We start from the raw sequence: 19,839 nt of genomic DNA, 5'->3' as shown, positions 1-19,839 counted from the left end.
GCCACAGCATGGCTTAACAAGCGGTGCGTCGGTGCGCACCCGGGATCCGAACCGGCGAACCCCGGGCCGCTGCAGCGGAACGTGCGCACTTAACCGCTTGCGCCACCGGGCTGGCCCCCAATTCCCCTCCTTTTGCTGAAGAAGATTGGCCCTGGGCTAACATCTGTGCCCATCTTCCTCTACTTTATAGGTGGGGTGCTGCCACAGCATGGCTTTATAAGTGGTGCGTAGGTCTGTGCCTGGGATCCGAACCCGTGAACCCTGGGCCTCCCAAGCAGAGCACGCGAACTTAACCACTATGCCACCACGCCGGTCCCAAGACTACAAAATTTAAAGAATGAACTTGGCAACTTCTTTTTACTTTCAAGGATCTAGAATTTATACAAAGATTGAAAAATCAATAATATCATGAGTGACTGGCATTTATTTCATTTTTGGATAAGTGGATGAAAAGGTCAGTGAAGATTAGTGTATATTTTCAGTTTCCAGAGGAAGGAAATACATAGTTTTCCAGAGAGGAACTGGCTTTATTTATGATGACATGATTCCACATAACCATGATGTGTAGCAACTTATGAAAAATATTTTTGTGATCACTAATGTCATTCTCTGCTCCTCTTCAGATATCACCACTCCTCATTCACATTTTAAAAATCTTTTCCTTCTCAAAGAGAAAAAAAGACAAGGAGGCTTATTTGAATGATAGACTACTCCATTTTCCAAAAAGAAATATTAGGATACATTTCTTGTAAAAATGTTAACCATGACTGATACACGTCACCTCAAGAAAGTAAAAATCTCAACCTGTTACCAATACAAGGCATATATGATAAATGATACAAAGCAGAGAGCCCCTTTCAATTTGTATGTTTGAGAAAAGCAAAAGAGAATTTTCTCTAAAAAGTTTAGTTACATATTGTGGATAAATCTCAGTCAGAACATTGAGTAAAAGAAGTCAGACACAAAAGAGTTCAAATCCTATGATTCTATTTATATGATGTTTAAAATCAGGCAAGACTTATCCAGGCAATATATCATAACAATAATTACCTTTGCTAACCAAGAACTGACTAGAAAGGAGCCTTCCCAGGTGCTTGAAATGTTCTATACCTTGATCTGGGTGGAGGTTATATGGATGTGTACATTGATAAAATTCATCAGGCTGTCCAATTAAGAATAATGCTCTTGGGCCGGCCCCGTGGCTTAGCGGTTAGGTGCGCGCGCTCCGCTGCTGGAGGCCTGGGTTCGGATCCCGGGCGCGCACCGAGGCACTGCTTCTCCGGCCATGCTGAGGCCGCGTCCCACATACAGCAACTGGAGGGATGTGCAGCTATGACATGCAACTATCTACTGGGGCTTTGGGGGGAAAAAAATAAATAAATAAAATCTTAAAAAAAAAAAAAAGAATAATGCTCTTTGCTATATACATTATACCTCAATATTTTTAAAAATCCCTGTAAGTATAAAATTAAAGCAATAAATATAGTAAGTAAAATTACATTTAGCAGCAAGGATGGAACTAGAGAGCATGACCTGTAGCAACTTTCCCCTCTAAATGTATGACTTTTTAAATTTATAAAACGGTCCATGTTGTCACATCTAGAGCCAAAAGAATTTCAAATCAAAACACAGTGTATTGACTGTATTTGTGGGGGAGGGGTAGTTTACTACAAGTGCCTCATACACTTGTTAAACAACACACATTATTCATTTTAAGAATGCTGATATTAAATTAATTTAATGCTTTATAGTTTGTTTCCAGGGAACAAATAGGGTAATTTTATCCGGTTCAAACACATTTAACTTGAAGGACCTGTTAATTCTGGTCTTATGAAGGCAAGGCAAGACGCAGCATGTCAAAGACAACTGATACACCCTGTTGATCAAGAGAATTATGATTGTAGATACTTAGGAATGTAGTATAAAGAGACTAATTAGGATTTGGTCTTTTAAAAGCTGCATAGACTATACAAAGATATACTCAAAAGCTTTTAACTCATAAAAACTTGCTTTATTTCCTAAAGGCTTAACAAAACAAATAAACCAGGAAGTCAATCTGAAGTTCAGAGCTTTGTTTCCCTTCTGATGCATTAATTGAGTCACTTACTCTCCTTTGATTCTACCAGATGGAAAGTTTTTATGTTTTCTTTTTGTTTTGTGATTATCCTTACAAACTTTAAAGATATTTGACTATGTAAACTCTAAAGTCAATAAACCTACATTTCTCATGAACAGAATCAAACCCTTAAACTGTTTTAACTTCTATCATCTACTCCAGTCTAAAGGTTATTTTCTGAAAAATTTTAAATTTGACATCATTATTACTGATTTTTTTTTATACAGCCAACGCTTATTTGGATTTACCATCAAATTGAATAATTCTTTTGCTCATCATTCCTTCTTGAAGGCTTCTTCTTCCCTCTGGGTTAAATTTTCTTCTTCCTGAAGTACGTCTTTTAGTAATTTCCTCAATGAAGGTTTGTTGATGGTAAATACTCTGTTTTCGTACAAAAATGCTTTTGTTTTGACCTTTTTCTTGAACTACAGTTTAGAAGGACATTAAATTTTACTTACCCACTCCAGTAGAGTAGCCATTAGCTACATATGGCTTTTCAGAACTTGAAATGTGGCCTAGTGAGGAACTGAATTTTAAATTTAATTTAAATTTTAAAATGAATACTCAGTTATTGGAAATTTTTTTAAAGTATGCTTGGAGCAACTATGTAAATACGTTTTGTAACATATGTAAATCTACTTTTTCATCAGTATATTTTATGAAATCTAAGTATTTTTGATGAAATTTAGAGTCTGCAGATGTGCTGTGAGTGTAAACATCTGTTTATATTTTTGACAGTATAAAAAATATACATCTTATTAATACTTTTTATATTGATTACATATTGAAATGTTATTTTTAATATATTGGATTAAATATATTATTAAAATTAATGTCATCTATCTCTTTTTTAACCTTTTTTAATGTGGCTCCTGGGTAATTTTAAATTATATATATGACATATATTTCCATTAGACATCATTTTTCTAAGTTGAATTACATTTTTTTTTTTTTGTGAGGGAGATCAGCCCTGAGCTAACATCCATGCTAATCCTCCTCCTTTTGCTGAGGAAGACAGGCTCTGAGCTAACATCTACTGCCAATCTTCCTCCTTTTTTCCCCCAAGGCCCCAGTAGATAGTTGTATGTCATAGTTGCATGTCCTTCTAGTTGCTGTATGTGGGACGCGGCCTCAGCACGGCGGCAGAAGTGGTGCGTCGGTGCGCGCCCGGGATCCGAACCCGGACCACCAGCAGCGGAGCGGGAGCGTGAGCACTTAACCGCTAAGTCACAGGGCCGGCTCCTGAATTACATTCTTTAATAACTTTTTCTTTTTTCTTTTTTCTTTTTTTTTTTTTGCTGAGGAAGATTTGCCCTGAGCTAACATCCATTGCCAATCTTCCTCTATTTTGTACGTGGGTTGCTGCCACAGCATGGCTGCTGCCAAGTGGTGTAGGTCCACACCCAGAAACTGAACCTGGGCCGCCAAAGCAGAGCACACCAAACTTAACCACTAGGCCACCAGGCTGGCCCCTTCTTTTTTCTTTTAAAAATAATTACGGAGTACTCTCATAGCAGTTTTAACATGATATTCTATCAAATTCTGATTCTATTGTTGCCGTTAAGAAGTCCGCTATTAGCCTAATTGTCTGTTCTTTGTAAGTAATCCATCTTTCTTTTTCTGATTGCTTTAAAGATCTTCTCTTTATCTATAGTGTTCTGTACTTCCAATCCCATGAATCTCAGTATGGATATATTTTTATTTATTTTGACTATGACTTAAGCTTCTAGAATATGAGGATCTATATACTTTATCAATTCTCAAAAATTTTCTACTATTATATTTTCCATTCTCTCATCCTGTTTCCCATTCTCTCAACTTTTCCTTCTGCAACTCATGTAAGGGATACGTTAGACCTTCTCATTCAATCTTCCATGAACCTAAACTCCCTTACATTTTTAATATCCAGGTGATCTCCTCAGCACTACTGTCCAGTTTACTAACTTTAACTTTAACTTTAAAAAGAAAAGATTTGTGTAATCAGTTGTTTAAGATCTCAACTGAAGTTGTGAACTTAGTCACCACATATTTCATTTCTAGATATTTTATTTTTTTCATTCTGCCTGTATTAATTTGCTAGGGATGCCATTACAAATACCACAGACCAGGTAGCTTCAACAACAGAATTTTGGTTCTCAGACTTCTGGAGTTTAGAAGTCTAAGAGGAAGGTGCCACTAGGGTTGGTTTCTTCTAAGGCCTCCTTCTCTCCTTGGCTTGTAGGTGGCCATTTTCTCCCCATGTCTTCACATGGTCTTCCTTCTGTGTGTCTGTCCTAATTTACTCTTCTTATAAGGACACCAGTCATAATGGATTAGGGCCAACTCTAATAATCTCACTTTTACTTAATTACCTTTTTAAAAACTCTGTCTCCAAATACAGTCACATTCTGAGGCACTGGGAGTTAGGACTTTAACATAAGACTTTTGGGAAAACAAAATGCAGCCCATAACACTGCCTACGGATACCCAATTGTTACAGCATCATTCTTGGAGAAGATCATCCTTTATATCTTTGTCAGAAAATAATTGACCATATAACTATGGGTCTCTTTCTAGACTCTATAATGTTCCATTAATCTGTCTATTTTGATTACTGTAGCTTTATAATAAGTCTTGAAATCAGGTAGCATGAATCCCCCAACTTTGTTCTTTTTCAATGTTGTTTTGGCTATTCTAAGTCCACTGAATTTCTACACGGATTTTAGAAACAACTCATCAATTTCTTAAAAAAAAAGCCTGCTGGGACTGGATTGAATCTACAGACCAATTTAGAGAATACTTACAACAGTATTAAGTCTTTTGATCCAGGAACACAGCATAGTTCTCCATTTATTTACACACTCTCTCATTTGTCTCAGCGTTGTTTTTTAGTTTTCATTAAATAGGTCTTCACATCTTTTGTCAGATTTGCTCCTAATTATTTCATGTTTTTTATTCACAGTTCATACTGCAGATATTTTTTATCACTTTTAAATGGTATTTTTAAAATTTCAATGTCTGATTGTTCATTGCTACTATGTAAAGATATAATTGGTTTTCGTATATTGATATTGTATCCTGCAACTTGTTAAACTCACTTATTAGTTCTAGTGGCTTTTTTGGTAGATTCTATCAAATTTTCCATGTAGATAGTTACATCATTTTCAAATAAATACAGTTTTACCTCTTTCTTTCTAATCTGGATGACTTTAATTTCTTTTTATTGCCTTACTGCACTGGTTAGAACATTGAGTACAATGTTGAATATAAGTAATGAGAGCAGACATTCTTGATTTATTCCTGATTTTAGGGGGAAATATCCAATGTTTCACCATTAAGTATGATGTTAGCTACTGGTTTTTTATAGATGCCCTTTATCAGGTTGAGATAGTTCCTTTCCATTCCTAGTTGGCAGAGAGTTTTCATCAGAATGGATGTTAGATTTTATCAAAATTTTTTTTGCATCTACTGAGATGAACATATGATTTTGCTTCTTTAGTTTGTAAATTCAGTGAATTACACTGATTGATTTGTGAATGGTAAATCAATCTTGTATTCCTGGGATCTAATTGATCATGATGTATTACCATCTTTGTATATTGCTGGATTAAATTTGTTAAGAATTTTTGTATCTATGTTTATAAGGTATATTGCTCTATAATTTTATTTTCACTAATGTTTTTTGTTTTAATATTAATGTTGGCCACATAGAATGAGTTGGGAAGTATTTCTTTCTCTTCAATTTTCTTCAAGTGTTTGATATAGAATTGCTATTCCTTCTTCCTTAAATTTTTAGAATTCCCTAGTGAAGCAATATGGGCCTGGAGTTTTCTTTGTGTATATTAAATCATCTTAATATATATAGGGCAATTCAGGTTGTCTACTTTTTCTTGAAGGAGCTTTCGTAGTTTGTTTCTTTTAAGGTGTCCATTTCATGTAAGTTGTTTAATTTTTTTCAAGAACTTTGTTCATAATTTTCCCTTATTCTTTTAACATCTCTAGAATCTGAAGTGATGTCACTTTTGTCACCTATCAATTTTGGAAACATCCTGTTGCCATGCTTCCTATTGCCATGCTCATATGAGAGCTATTAATTTTAAAACTTGATTGTCATGTATACATGAAGTGCTTTTACAGCTTTAAGTAGGTTTTCTCATAAAGACTTACTTTAAAATACCTATATTATTTCTGCTCTGCCAATATTAATTCTTTTAAGTCATTTAAACCAGGCCTTGTTTCCTTATCTCTAAAAATAATTAGGTGAAATGGATAAAGATCTTTCCGGTTTGAAGAGTTTGATTCCATAAATAAAAGTATATATGTATGTGTGGTTCTGAGTTTATATATTTCTTACACATTTTTTTCCTTTCAGTAGCAAGGGAATTAATTTCCCTGAAAGTATTTATTCAATGAAAGCAATTCTACAAAACAACAAAAGGGAGAACTTAACATGTCACTTAATTTTGTTGATAAAATAATAGATCATTCATTCTCTAGTAAGAGTTTCTTTAAATAGGTACCTACAAATTCTAATTTTTAAACACTTTTCAAGGAGTGAAGAGCAGAGAAGTTTATTTGATATTTGTTTCAGCTATCTGTAGTAATTTGTTGTTTTCATTCATGCATATAGTAAGCAAATGTTTACAACAAAATACAGTCTAAGGATTCTATATGCCCTGCTCTCTGCAACCTTATCCAAATTTGTTTTCCATAAACAGTGAGAAATGCAATATGGTCTTCTCAATTTTTCAAGGACACGGGCTGGCAACTCTTTGAATTTTTTTATTTAGACAATAAACCTTGCTTGTTTTTTAGCACTTCTCTTTATCAAAATGCTTTATTGTATTATTTTTAACTGTTTATTTAATTTACTAATTTAATTTATTAATTTATTTATTAAACAGAAAACCAGAAATGATTACACATAAAGGGATTTATATGAGATTTACATCTTTGCCTAAGCAAGAAGGATTGGGTCTTTTCCTCTGATAGTTATGAAGCGGCAATTTTAGCAACAACCAATCAACCACTCTCCCGGAAGCCCATAGATTCAAAAGATCTGTTTTCTGCAAAGATGAACAGTTCTATAACTTAAAACAACAACAAAGAACACCACTGTTTTTGGCAACTAATATAACTGTAAGCTAATTTTTCCAAGACAGCAATAATTTCAGTTCTAAAGATTATCCAGAATGTGTATGAGAATGGCATTGTTTTTTATCATCTAGGACCACTTAGCCACTGCAGGAGTTCATCTATGATGTAAAAGGTAATACTTAAATGTGTACATAAACTATGCTTCCCAATCAGTTAATAAGGTGGACTGATATTAGCAAACCGAATTCAATAATATGTCAAAAGTAGCATACACCATGATCAAGTAGGATTTATTCCTGGGATGCAGGGATGGTTTAATGTTTACAAAATAAACATGATAAACCACATTAACAAACCAAAGAATAAAAATCACATGATCATTTTGATAGATGCAGAAAAAGCATTTGACAAAATTCAACATCCATTTATGCTAAAAACCCTTAACAAAGTGGGTACAGAGGGAACATACCTCAACATAATAAAGGCCATATCTGACAAACCCACAGCTAACATCACACTCAATGGTGAAAAGCTGAAAGCTCTTTCAAGGAGAGATGGATGTCAACAAGACAAGGATGCCCACTCTTACCACTCTTATTCAATATAGCATTGGAAGTTCTAGCTACAGCAATCAGACAAGAAAAAGAAATAAATCATCCAAATTGGAAAGGAAAAAGTAAAACTGTCATTATTTGCAGATGACATGATACTATATATATATACACACACATATATGTGTGTGTATATATATATAGAAAACCCTAAAGATTCCACCAGAAAACTATTAGAACTAATAAATAAATTCAGTAAATATGCAGGATACAAAATAAATACACAGACATCAGTTGTATTCCTATATACTAACAAACTATCAGAAAGAGAAATTAAAACAATCCCATTTACAATTATATCAAAAAGGATAAAATACCTAGGAATAAATTTAACAGAGATGAAAGATCTGTACACTGAAAACTATAGGACACTGATGAAAGAAATTGAAGACAACACAAATAAATGCAAAGATACACCATGCTCATGGATTGAAAGAATTAATATTGTTAAAATGTTCATACTACCCAAAGCAATCTACAGATTCAATGCAGTCCCCATTAAAATACCCATGGCATTTTTCACAGAACTAGAACAAATAATCCTAAAATTTGTATGGAACCACAAAAGACCCTGAATAGCCAGAGCAATCTTGAAAAAGAAGAACAAAGCTGGGGTAATGATACCTCTATGCTCCCTGATTTCAAACTATACTACAAAGCTATAGTAAACAAAAGAGTATAGTACTGGCACAAAAACAGACACATAGATCAACGGAACAGAATCAAGAGCCCAGAAATAAACCCACACCTATATGGTCAATTAATCTATGACAAAGGAGACAAGAATATATAATGAGAAAGACAGTCTCTTCAATAGATGGTGCCTGGAAAACTGGACAGGTACAGGCAAAAGAATGAAACAGGACCACTTTCTTATACCGTATACAAAAATAAACTCAAAATGGATCAAAGACCTAAAAAATAAAGAGTGGAAACCATAAAACCTCTGGAAGTAAACATAGGCAGTAAACTCTTTGACTTCATTCTTAATACTTTTTTGGATATGTATCCTCAGGCAAGGGCAACAAAGCAAAAATAAACAAATGGACTACACCAAACTAAAAAGCTTTTGCATAGCAAAGGAAACCATCAATAAAACAAAAAAGCAACCTACTGAATGGGAGAAGATATTTGCAAATGATATATCCAATAAGGGGTTAATATCCAAACAATATAAAGAACTCATACAACTCAATATAAAAAAAAACAACAAATAATCCAATTAAAAAATGGGCAGAGGACCTAAACAGACATTTTTTCAAAGAAGACATACAGATGGCCAACAGTTCATGAAAAGGTGCTCAACATCGTTAATCATCAGGGAATGCAAATCAAAACCACAATGAGATATCATCTCACCCTGTCAGAATGGCTATTATCAAAAAGACAACAAATAACAAGTGTTGGAGAGGATGTGAAGGAAAGGGAACCCTCGTGCACTGTTGGTGGGAAGGTAAATTAGTGCAACCACTATGGAAAACAGTATGGAGGTTCCTCAAAAAATTAAAAATAGAACTACCATATGATCCAGCAATACCATTGCTGGGTATTTATCCAAAGAAAATGACAACACTAATTCAAAAAGATATAAGCACCCCTATGCTCATAGCAGCGTTATTTACAATAACCAAGATATGGGAGCAATTTAAGTGTCCATCGGCAGATGAACGGATAAAGAAGATGAAGTATATATATACAACGGAACATTATTCAGCCATAAAAAGAATGAAATCCTCCCATTTGTGACAACATGGATGGATCTAGAGGGTATTATGCTAAGTGAAATAAGCCAGAGAAAGAACACTGTATGGTGTCACTCACACGTGGAATCCAAAAAACAAAACAAAACAAAACAAATGAACAAATAAAACCGAAACAGACTCACAGATACAGAGAACAAACTGATGGTTACCAGAGGGGACGGAGGTGGGAGGAAGGGTAAAATAGGTAAATGGAATAAGAGGTACAAATTTCCAGTCAAAAAATAAGTAAGTCATGGGGATGTAATATACAGCATAGGGAATACAGTAAATGACATTGTAATAACTTTGTATGATGACAGATGGTAACTAGTCTTATCAGCATGATCATTTTGTAATGTAAATAAATGTCAAATCACTATGTTGTACACCAGAAATGAAGACAATATTGTATGTCAACTATACTTCAATTAAAAAAAAAAAAAAAGATGGACTGAAAAGTATATAACTAGGAAGTCATAATATGAGAGGATCCTTAATGAAACTCCTTCAGAACTTTTATTTCAATGGTTATATTTAATTTCCTTATTAAAGAATAGCATCTCCTTAGCTAGGCAAAAAGTAAAATTCAGCTATCTACTATTTACAAGATACACCAAAATTACCATACAGATGATTTGAAAATTAAGGAAGGAGGAAAGATATGCTAGGTAAATGGCAAGGAAAAAAAGCAGAGCTAGCATTATAAAGAGCAGACTAGATAGAATTTAAGGCAATGAGTAGTAAAAAGGAAAAAAAAAAAGGCTTACTTTACATTGATAAAAGATCCAGCCCATTTAAACTAGTCATTAGTCATTATATGTATCATACAAAATAGCATGAAAACACATAATGACAGTAGGAAGAAGACGGGCAAAAACATAATTATAGTGGGAGATTTTTTTGTGTGTGTGTGAGGAAGATTAGCCCTGAGCTAACATCTGTTGCTAATCATCATCTTTTTGCTGAGGAAGATTGGCTCCAGGCTAACATCCGCACCCGTCTTCCTCTAGTTTTTTATACGTGGGATGCCTGCCACAGCATGGCTTGATAGGTGGTGCGTAGGTCCCGCCCAGGATCTGAACCTGTGAATCCTGGGCTGCGAAATCAGAGAGCGCAAAGTTAACCACTACACCACCAGGCCAGCCCCTATAGTGGGAGATTTTAACTAAACCTAAGAATTTGACAATCAAGTATACAGAGTAATACATAAGGATATAGAACATTTTAAAAGCACAAACATTAACAAGCTTAAGTTATACCCGAGAAACAGAAAATACACACTCTTCAAATTCCAACAGAATATTTACAAAAAGAGACCAAATGCAAGGCCACAACAAAATCTCAAAAAATTCTAAAAAGTAATCACAAAGATTGCACATTTTAGTAATAATTGTAAGACAATAAAACTAAGAAACTTATAACAAAAAGAGAACAAATCATCATCATCATCATCATCATCTAAATGCTTGAAATTACATGTTTTTAAAAAGTTTTACATTTTCCCTCCTCTGAAGAGAAACTCATTTGAATATGGTGTCTTTCAGTAAGGTATCAATAGATATCATTAGATATCATTATTCTACAAATAATAACCATAATAATTTTGGTTTTAAAATGGCTAAAGTGTTAAATTGCTAGGAGGCCCAAAAAGATGAAGAAACATCATTTTCTTGACCTGTGTTCAATAATCCCCCATTGGAAACGCTTACTTCTAGCATTCTATTCATAGGAACATCAACTTGTACTCATACACTGAAGAAGACACAGGAGCAACATACAAGTTCAAGAAGAGAGGGGAAAAAAGCCATCCATCCAAACCAAAACCAACATTTATGTAACACATAGAAAGATAAAGAAAACCAAGAGAGGAAAACACATTTTAGAAAAACAAACTTCTTAGAGACCACTGTATTTTACCTACGTTTTCCCCTCTAACATTCCTAGTGTTATTCATAAAGGTGTTTACTAGAGAACTAAGACCAACACCATTCATCCACAAAATAAGCAAACTTATAATTATTTTACTTCAGTTTGCTATAACAGGAGAAGAACTTGCGGCAAAAAGACATTGTGTTATCAAATACAAGGAATGAAAAACCTTAGATTTCAGATAAACTAAATCAAATAAGCATGAGTTTCCTCCAAATAAACAGAAATTTCCAATTGTCAATCATAATAGTTGGTAATCTCTAGACTGCCAAAGAAGCCAAATTTAATTTCTCTACATCACTGATGGCACTCTGTGAATTGGACTGAAGACCTTATGGTAACCAGCTCCCAGTGGACTGTGTTTGAGCTATAGCTGCCTCACAATTAATTTTATAACACATCCAGTAAGTCTCTTTATTGTAATGTGCTAATATGTATGCAACAATTGCATCTCAATGACAAGTACTTCACCTTCAGACTTTCAATCTCTATTAACATTACGAAATTTGAAAGAAGGAAAATCCTTAGGTACTCACAGTGTGCAAAATGCTTTATATTCTATGAGTCATGGCCAGGGCAGTGATCCTGCCATTAGTATAATAAAAAGAGGTATTATCTCTCCCTCCTCTGAACATCTGTAGTATTTATTGTCTCAATCACTCATTTGGCACACTATTTTCAAGTAGTAAACTTTTCACATGCATCTGTCTGATCTGAATGAATCCCTTAAGGGCAACAGTGACACCTTCTACTTATTGGGATCTTCCACACAATATCTCACAAGTAGGAGATGTTTCTTAAATATTAATTGACTATTGCTACTTAACTGAGTAAAGCCGCCAACATACCCTTCCTTCAACAACATCTTTGGAGTATATGGCTCTCTGCTCTATACTCTGGAATGCCTATACTTTCAAATTTTCTGAAAACTTTCTGAAAAATTAAAATGAAGCAAAGCAACAAGCTCTACTTAAAATAGCTAGATTTTAGGTAAGTAGCATCAGATAAAATGAATAAATTTTCTTTAGATTAATCTGAACTCTAATCAGAGATCTTCAAACATCTAGGTAACAGCAGAATCAAGTGGGCCCTAACACTGTTTTAAGTTTCTGTCCCTAGACTAGAAAACAACAAAGCCTTACCATCTGTCCCCAAATACTCTTCCCCTGTGCTCTAAACTTTCCTGTACTCAATCAGTCACCCCTATACCTTCCAAAAGATTCCCATGGCTCCTGGTCTTCAGCAATTCAATCGTATAATGATTCTCAAACTTGAACATGCAGCAGAATATCCTTAAGGACTTGTTAAAACACAAACTGCTGGGCTTCACCCTTAGGGTTTCTTATTCAGTAGGTCTAGTATGGGCCTAAGTATCTGCATTTCTAACAAGTCTTCAAGTGATGCTGATGTTACTCATCCAGGGACCACACTTTGAGAACTATTACCACCCTCATATCCACCCTTATTTCTGTCACATTTATTGTACCTGATTAATTCATTCAAATCAATTTTAAAGATGAATTCTTCCTTTACACAAAGCTTGATTTCTTCGCCTACTGTTCCAAACAGGTGTTACCCATGTAGTGTGAACGGCAAACACCATCTTCATGTGGAGCTTTTCAGCATGGTATCAAATGTTTTTGGACAACCAAAGGGTGACTCCCCAACTTTCCAGCTCCAAAATGCCACACAACCATTTGGCCAGGTGACCACCTCTATAGGGAAGCACCAAACTGGTTATTCCATCCACATTATCCCAATTTAGAGTTACAATGATGCACGTATTATTTTCTCTGCCAGGAATGTTTTTCTTCTACTCTTCTTTCAGGTTTTAGCTCAGGGGTGACTTGTGCAGGGAAGCCTTCCTTTTCTTCTCCATAACCAGGTCAAATCCTCCTATTATGGGTTCCCATAGAATCAATGAATCACCTCCTTTGTAGTCCTTATCCTGGTTGCATTTTTTACATTTGTTTATACAAATATTTTATTAATAGCTATTTTCCATACTGGACTGTGAGCTCCAGACAGACAGAGAATGTTTTTGGTTTTGATCACCATTACATTTTCAGTGCCTAGCACAATATCAGGCACATAGAAGATGTTCAAATGAAGGTAGACAAGATCTGAGCTTATTTAGCCCTAAGAGAGATATAAGGAAGTATTCCTTTCTACCACCCTCTTATCTGTTTCTCAGCTACCCGACACTCAAAAAAAATTTTTTTTTAAAAACTTACCTTTTCTGAATAATTCTTGGAGACTTTCGGCACTTTGATTTAATACAGCCCATATTTCTTCCTCCTGCAGTGGTCCACCCCGAACCTCCAGGGCCTCTGCTAGTGACACGTGCATATTACCTAGGAAACAAAGGTAACAGATGGTCTACACATCAGCAACTTCATTGCACTTGCAGTAGTGAAAGTTCTGCATCAGCAATGAGACACTATGAGGTCCCTGTCTATCTAATTTCACAAGATGGGCTTCAATCTAAATATAATCCTACAGCCTAAACCCATAGAGGGTAAAGGAATTGGAGGAAAAAATCTTCATAACAATCACTTACCCTAGCCCAAGAGGGTCTACCTCAGAGACAGAACTGAAGAATAGTGGTGGCGACTACTTTGCGGGAGAAGACAGACATCATGATACCAGGAGGCACCAAAGTGCAGATGATTAAACCAAACAGCCAGATGGAACTGAAAGCCTTTCGGATTACAGTTCCAGGTTTCATCCTATCCATCCCAGGTAAAAAGAGTAGACAAAAACAGAGAGGAAACCCTACAGTCATGGTGGGGGAATTTGGGAATAAGATGGAACACATTTCTTCCATTCATTAATTGATTTCTATATCTATAATATATATACTATAACTGTAAATTTTGCACTGAATGGACTTAACTATTTTTGGAGTCAGTTTTGCTCCCAACTCACCATTTGCCCCTCAGAAAGTCATTTCATCTCTAAATCTCCGTTTCCCACCTGTTACATGGGAATAATAATAATGATGATGCCATTTTGGGGTGGCTATGACGAGGCAAAAAGTTACATGTGTAAACATGCTTTGTAACCTAAAGACTCTACAGAAGTTGAAAGATCAGAAAGGTGCCTCTGTGGTGACGTTTTTGTGGGGTCAATTTTTTCAACAGCAATCAATTAAGTAGGTAATATACGGGTAAAATTTAAGGTTTTCTGTGGGGCTCAATAATCCTGTTTTCATTGTGGAATGGGGAAATGAAATGCAGCTAGTCAAAATCCTCCTACATAAATTTTCCTGAATTGATACTCCTTGAAAAGAAAATTGCTCTTTACAATGATCACTAAGATTTCTACCCAAACCAAACCCATTTAAACATAATGTGCAGGGCTGGCCCCGTGGCTTAGCGGTTAAGTGTGCGTGCTCCGCTGCTGGCGGCCTGGGGTTCGATCCCAGGCGCGCACCGATGCACCGCTTGTCTGGCCATGCTGAGGCCGCATCCCACATATAGCAACTAGAAGGATGTGCAGCTATGACATACAACTATCTACTAGAGCTTTGGGGGGAAAAAAATAAATAAATAAAATTATAATAAATAAATAAATAAACAAACATAATGTGCAATGTACGTCTGTTGGTAGGCAGAAGAAGGTGGGTTTGAAAAAGAAGCTAGAGGGAGTGGAAAGTGTTGAACACTTATTTTCTGTAATTATATCCTTCATTAAATTTTAAAATTAACCTATAAAAAAACACATCTGTTTTAGATAACAGTTGACTTGGTTTACTCAACTAACAAGAAAAACTAGTATTTTCTAATTTACATTTATGATACTTTGAGACTGAAAAAAAGCTACTCCAGCTACAAATGAGGCCAGACTTGTCCTGTCACTTTCTTTTTCAAGTGTTTACTATAGCATTTTATGCTTGGAGTCTGCCTTGAGGGGTGTCTACTTAAATGCACCACGTGGTAGTCAAAAGGGAAGATAGACGATTTTGCTTTGAAAAAGCCAAAAGAGTTTTTATTTAGCTTGTACAAGAAGTGTGATTACTTATTCAGACCCCTTCCCCCACCATCAAAATTCTCTAGATTTCTCTTCTACTTTATTATATGATAGCAGGTTTATCAAAGGGGAAAAAATAGAAGCTTCATTCCTTTTTAAGAGATATCTGAGTTATCGTCTACCTAAAAAACTATACTAAATTGGAAGTTTCAAAAGAGGCATGAAGATACTATTAGCAAACAGATACCAACATGACTTGTGAGAAAGACTACACTGTAGCAAATTTCCCAAGTAATATGTCTGAGAACCGGTTAGATCAGCTCTAAAGCCTACACACAAGGTAAAGAGCAAAGAGAAAATTGCGTAAGGAGAATTTCTTTGAAGGGAGTTGTGCTGATTTTCATGCCTCCCCCAAAGCAGGAATGGTGTAGGAAGGTGCCTTTGTTTAACTTCAAACCCTTGAAGCCATGAAAGAGGCTTCAACGGGACCCTTGGAGTGCTTGATACCTGTTCCCTGGAGTTAGGGAGGACGCCACACAGACTTGTGCCTGATACTTTAGGAATCCAAAGGCTTTGGCTATCACTCTGAGGCAGCAGCCAGAGGGAAGAGAGGGCACACAAGAGAGTCGGAGTGAGGAAACACGCCCTATTGGGAGCTAACTACTCATAAAGCTGTTAAAAAAACATTCCTACCTAGGGTACCACCTGAGGTTGCCAGAGTACCACCAGAAGGAGGAAGAGGGTGAGGAGGAGGAAAGAAGAGGAAGGAAGACTGAGGAGGGAGGGGAGGAAGAGGAGGAGAAAGAGGAAGAAGAATAATTAAGCATTGGCTAGTAGGAGGAAAAATTTTTTAAAGTGTCACAGGAAGGACTCTGAAGAACCCACAAAAGTACACATAAGGATCAGCCTTAAGCATATATCAAGTTTAAAAAGAGTGAAGCCATTTTACAACAGGAGTCAGGTAAAAAATTGATTTCTTCTCTACCTTTCTTCCTTCCCCCAGTTTAAATCTTGGTGGAATTAGATATAGCAACTTGTGAGTGAGGACAAGCAACAAAAAGAAAAGCCTATCACACTTCCTCCCACCTATAGCTAACCCCTGCTAGGGGAAGGAACAGTTTTAGCTTTGAATGAAGATTGAAATATTGATTAATACACTGACTAGGCACTTTTAATTACTGAATTGACATTGTGTTTTCAACTTAAGTGAATGTAGTTATTATTATCAAAGAGCAAGGAGAGAATTGTGGACCAGAGGTTTTTTTGTTGTTGTTTTTTTTTTAGTGAGGAAAATTAGCCCTGAACTAACATCTGTTGCCAATCCTCCTCTTTTTGCTGAGGAAGATTGGCCCTGGGCTACATCCATGCCCATCTTCCTCTACTTCATATGTGAGACACCTGCCACAGCATGGCTTGATAAGCGGTGCACAGGTCCTCGCCCAGGATCTGAACCTATGAAGCCCAGGCCGCCAAAGTGGAGCGCACAAACTTAACCACTACACCAGCGGGCTGGCCCCTGGACCAGAGTTTTTATACAGAGGCAAGGGAAGAACTTCCTCTCAGGAGGGAAAGAAGGAGGGAGGGAAGGGAGGAAAAGAAAGAACAGTAATGGACAACATAAGTTGCTTATGATTACACCTTATGTGTGCCATTGTAAAGCTCATGATAAATACATCACACACAAGAGCTTTAAATCTTAAGATACTGGTTTTTACTTATTTTTAAAGAAATTGGTTTTTAAAATATAATTATTTCCTCTAAACAAAAAAATAAAAAAGTAAAAGTAACTTCTCAATACAACAGAATTTCTTCAGTGCTTGATTTTTTTATCTACAAAGATTACTAATTATACCTCTGTTGCTTGATTCAATCAAGTCTGAACTGTATTTTATTAATTCTCTGTTAATTTTAAAGAATCTCTTACATCACAAAGTTTCTTTAACAGATGGCCAAGAGGCACATAAAAAGTGTTTATCAGGGCCTATTCAAAGGATTCTGTTAATTTTTATTTTTTAAAATTTTTTGTCTATTCAGTGTAGGATCTCTATGCATCTCTGGCTGGAAGTTGTTGGTACTTCAAAACATAGAAGGAACATGTTTTTTAAAGCAATACCATCTAGCTAACAAAATAGATTTGACAGTTTTAATTTATAGCTTTGCTAGAAAAGAGGTTTAAGATTTTTAAAAATTGCCTCACCCCCGTAATCACTCAATCTCAAGACTTTAGTAATATTAAAGCAGTTTTCTAAAAATCAACAATCAAACAACAAAACTATAACTTATAAATTGTCTACCATCACCAAGTTTGGCAATTGTCTACCATCATCATCTCTCTCTCAGTTATTTTTATTTATCTTTACTAAAGCTTTCCAGATCATTAGCTCTGAAAGAAAAGAGAAGATAGGAAATAAAAGAAAGACAGAAGTGTAAGAGGGATCAAAAAAAAAAAGGAAGTGGAGAAAAAAAAGCTTGGAGTCAACAAATAGACGAGAGAAACAATTAGTTATGAAAATTCTTAAGAGTTTATTACCTCAATTGTTTCCTTTAGACACAGTACTAGATAACTTGGGGTGCAGATAATGACCAGCATTATTTTACTACCAAGAAGGTGCTTTATAATAAACGTAACCATATTATTCATTTTTATTTCCTTGAAAGTGGTAGGCTACTTAATAACTGAATTTTCAGAAAGACTTTCAAATAAGAAAAATTAACTATATTACAAACCAGAATCATTATTATGTTTTTGGTTATAACATAAGTATTATTGTCATGACCTTAAAACTGTGTCCACAAAGTCAGACAAAGCCACGAAGGGATTCTAACAGATGTCATTTTAATCCTGCAGGATTTGTGGCACTCACAAATGGGAAGCACATACAAGTGATTCCAAACAGAATGAAACAGTAAATAGATTAACTGAAGCCAATCAAGAGATAAAACAACCTGTCTGGGGGTAGACTAATGAATTAGGAATGTTTAAATTGATTCTAAGGAAGTAGGGCTGTAAGAGTACTGTGTTTCAAGAAGAAAGCAACTATAAAATAGAGGTCTATGTGTGCCACTAGTTTTGGGCAAAGATCCACTCAGCATCCTGGCTAAGGACTTCTTTGGTTATTAAGAAACTATAGTGAGTTGAGAAGACAACTGCCAAAATTGTAAGCATCTTTTAACCCAAGAAGATTCACAATTACGTTCATAAAATTTTAAGAGAAGAAAGTCCATCTATTAATATTTTCTTAAAGAATCTGTACATATTTGGTATTTCAGCTGTTTATAACATTTAAGAGAAATAGGTCAGTTAGAATAACAGATTAGCCTTGAGATTCCAATTTAAATAACGTAATTGAGAAAATGACTTGTATTTTAAAATGTATAAAATACCACTGGGACATACAAGAGACTTAAGTGTTAACATACTTATGTTTTAATTCACTAGAAGATTTATTGAAGTACCTAGGAAGCTTTTTTGTCAGTCAGACAACTGAAACACTTAAAAAATCGGCTTTTAATTGTATGAATGCAGTTTAAAATATTTAAGGGAGTTCAATTAACAAATTTTGAAAATGAAATTATACACTTAGTCAAAGGGCCCCTGAAAAATGACTATTAAAATTTTTTACATCTACAACTACAATAAAATAGTTAAACTGATCTTAGAAGCTTAAGAACTAGGTTTTAGAATCTTTCATTTAATAAGAATATTAATTAAAAATTAATTTTCAATAAGCTTTTCTGTGTACAGTAATACCTTGGAGGCCATTTTCAAAAGTTAGGAGAGGAGCCGGCCAGGTGGCATAGTGGTTAAGTTCGCGCGCTCCGCTTCGGCAGCCTCGGGTTTGCGGGTTTGGATCCCAGGCGCAGACCTACACTACTCATCAAGCCATGCTGTGGTGGCATCCCACATACAAAAAGAGAGAGGAAGACTGGCACAGATGTTAACTCAGGGCCAATCTTCCTGAGGTGAAAAGAGGAAGAGTGGCAACAGATGTTAACTCAGGGCCAATCAAAAAAAAAAAAAGTTAGGAGAAAATCATTGTGATCCTGGGTTAGACAAAGTTTTCTTAGATACAACATCAAATGTGTGATCTACAAAGAAAAAAATGATAAATCAGACTTCATCAAAATTAAAATCTCCACTCTTTGAAAAGAACTGTTAAAAGAATAAAAAGAAAAGCCACAAATTAAAGAAAAATATTTGCTGATCACATAACTGATAAAGGATTTGTATCCAGAATATATAAAGAACTATTAAAACACAATAATAGGAAAACAATCAAATTTTTTTTTAAATGGGCAAAAGATTTCAAGACACTTCATCAAAGAATATATATGGATGGCAAATGAGCACATGAAAAGATGCTCAATATCATTAGTCATTAGGGAAATGAAA

The 19,839-nt window shown here is 35.3% G+C and overlaps 1 protein-coding gene across 14 annotated transcripts in view; it reads right to left on the bottom strand.

The window, feature by feature from the left end:
• The window catches only part of PTPN13 (protein tyrosine phosphatase non-receptor type 13), a 210,396-nt gene that overhangs the window by 141,058 nt on the left and 49,499 nt on the right, over nucleotides 1–19,839 (bottom strand). For 13 of the 14 annotated variants that reach the window (XM_014787858.2, XM_087434547.1, XM_014787859.2 and 10 more), the window contains exon 2: nucleotides 13,709–13,828. The exons of the other annotated variant lie outside the window; for it this stretch is intronic. In XM_014787858.2, the coding sequence (XP_014643344.1) occupies nucleotides 13,709–13,823 (115 nt within the window). In that variant the 5' untranslated portion in view covers nucleotides 13,824–13,828. The remainder of the gene's footprint in view (nucleotides 1–13,708; nucleotides 13,829–19,839) is intronic. 14 annotated transcript variants of the gene reach the window in all.

This window comes from Ceratotherium simum, chromosome 8, assembly GCF_057802395.1.
Source record: "Ceratotherium simum simum isolate JZ-2026a chromosome 8, ASM5780239v1, whole genome shotgun sequence".
NCBI lineage: Eukaryota > Metazoa > Chordata > Mammalia > Perissodactyla > Rhinocerotidae > Ceratotherium > Ceratotherium simum.
This window is presented reverse-complemented; position numbering and strand designations above follow the sequence as displayed.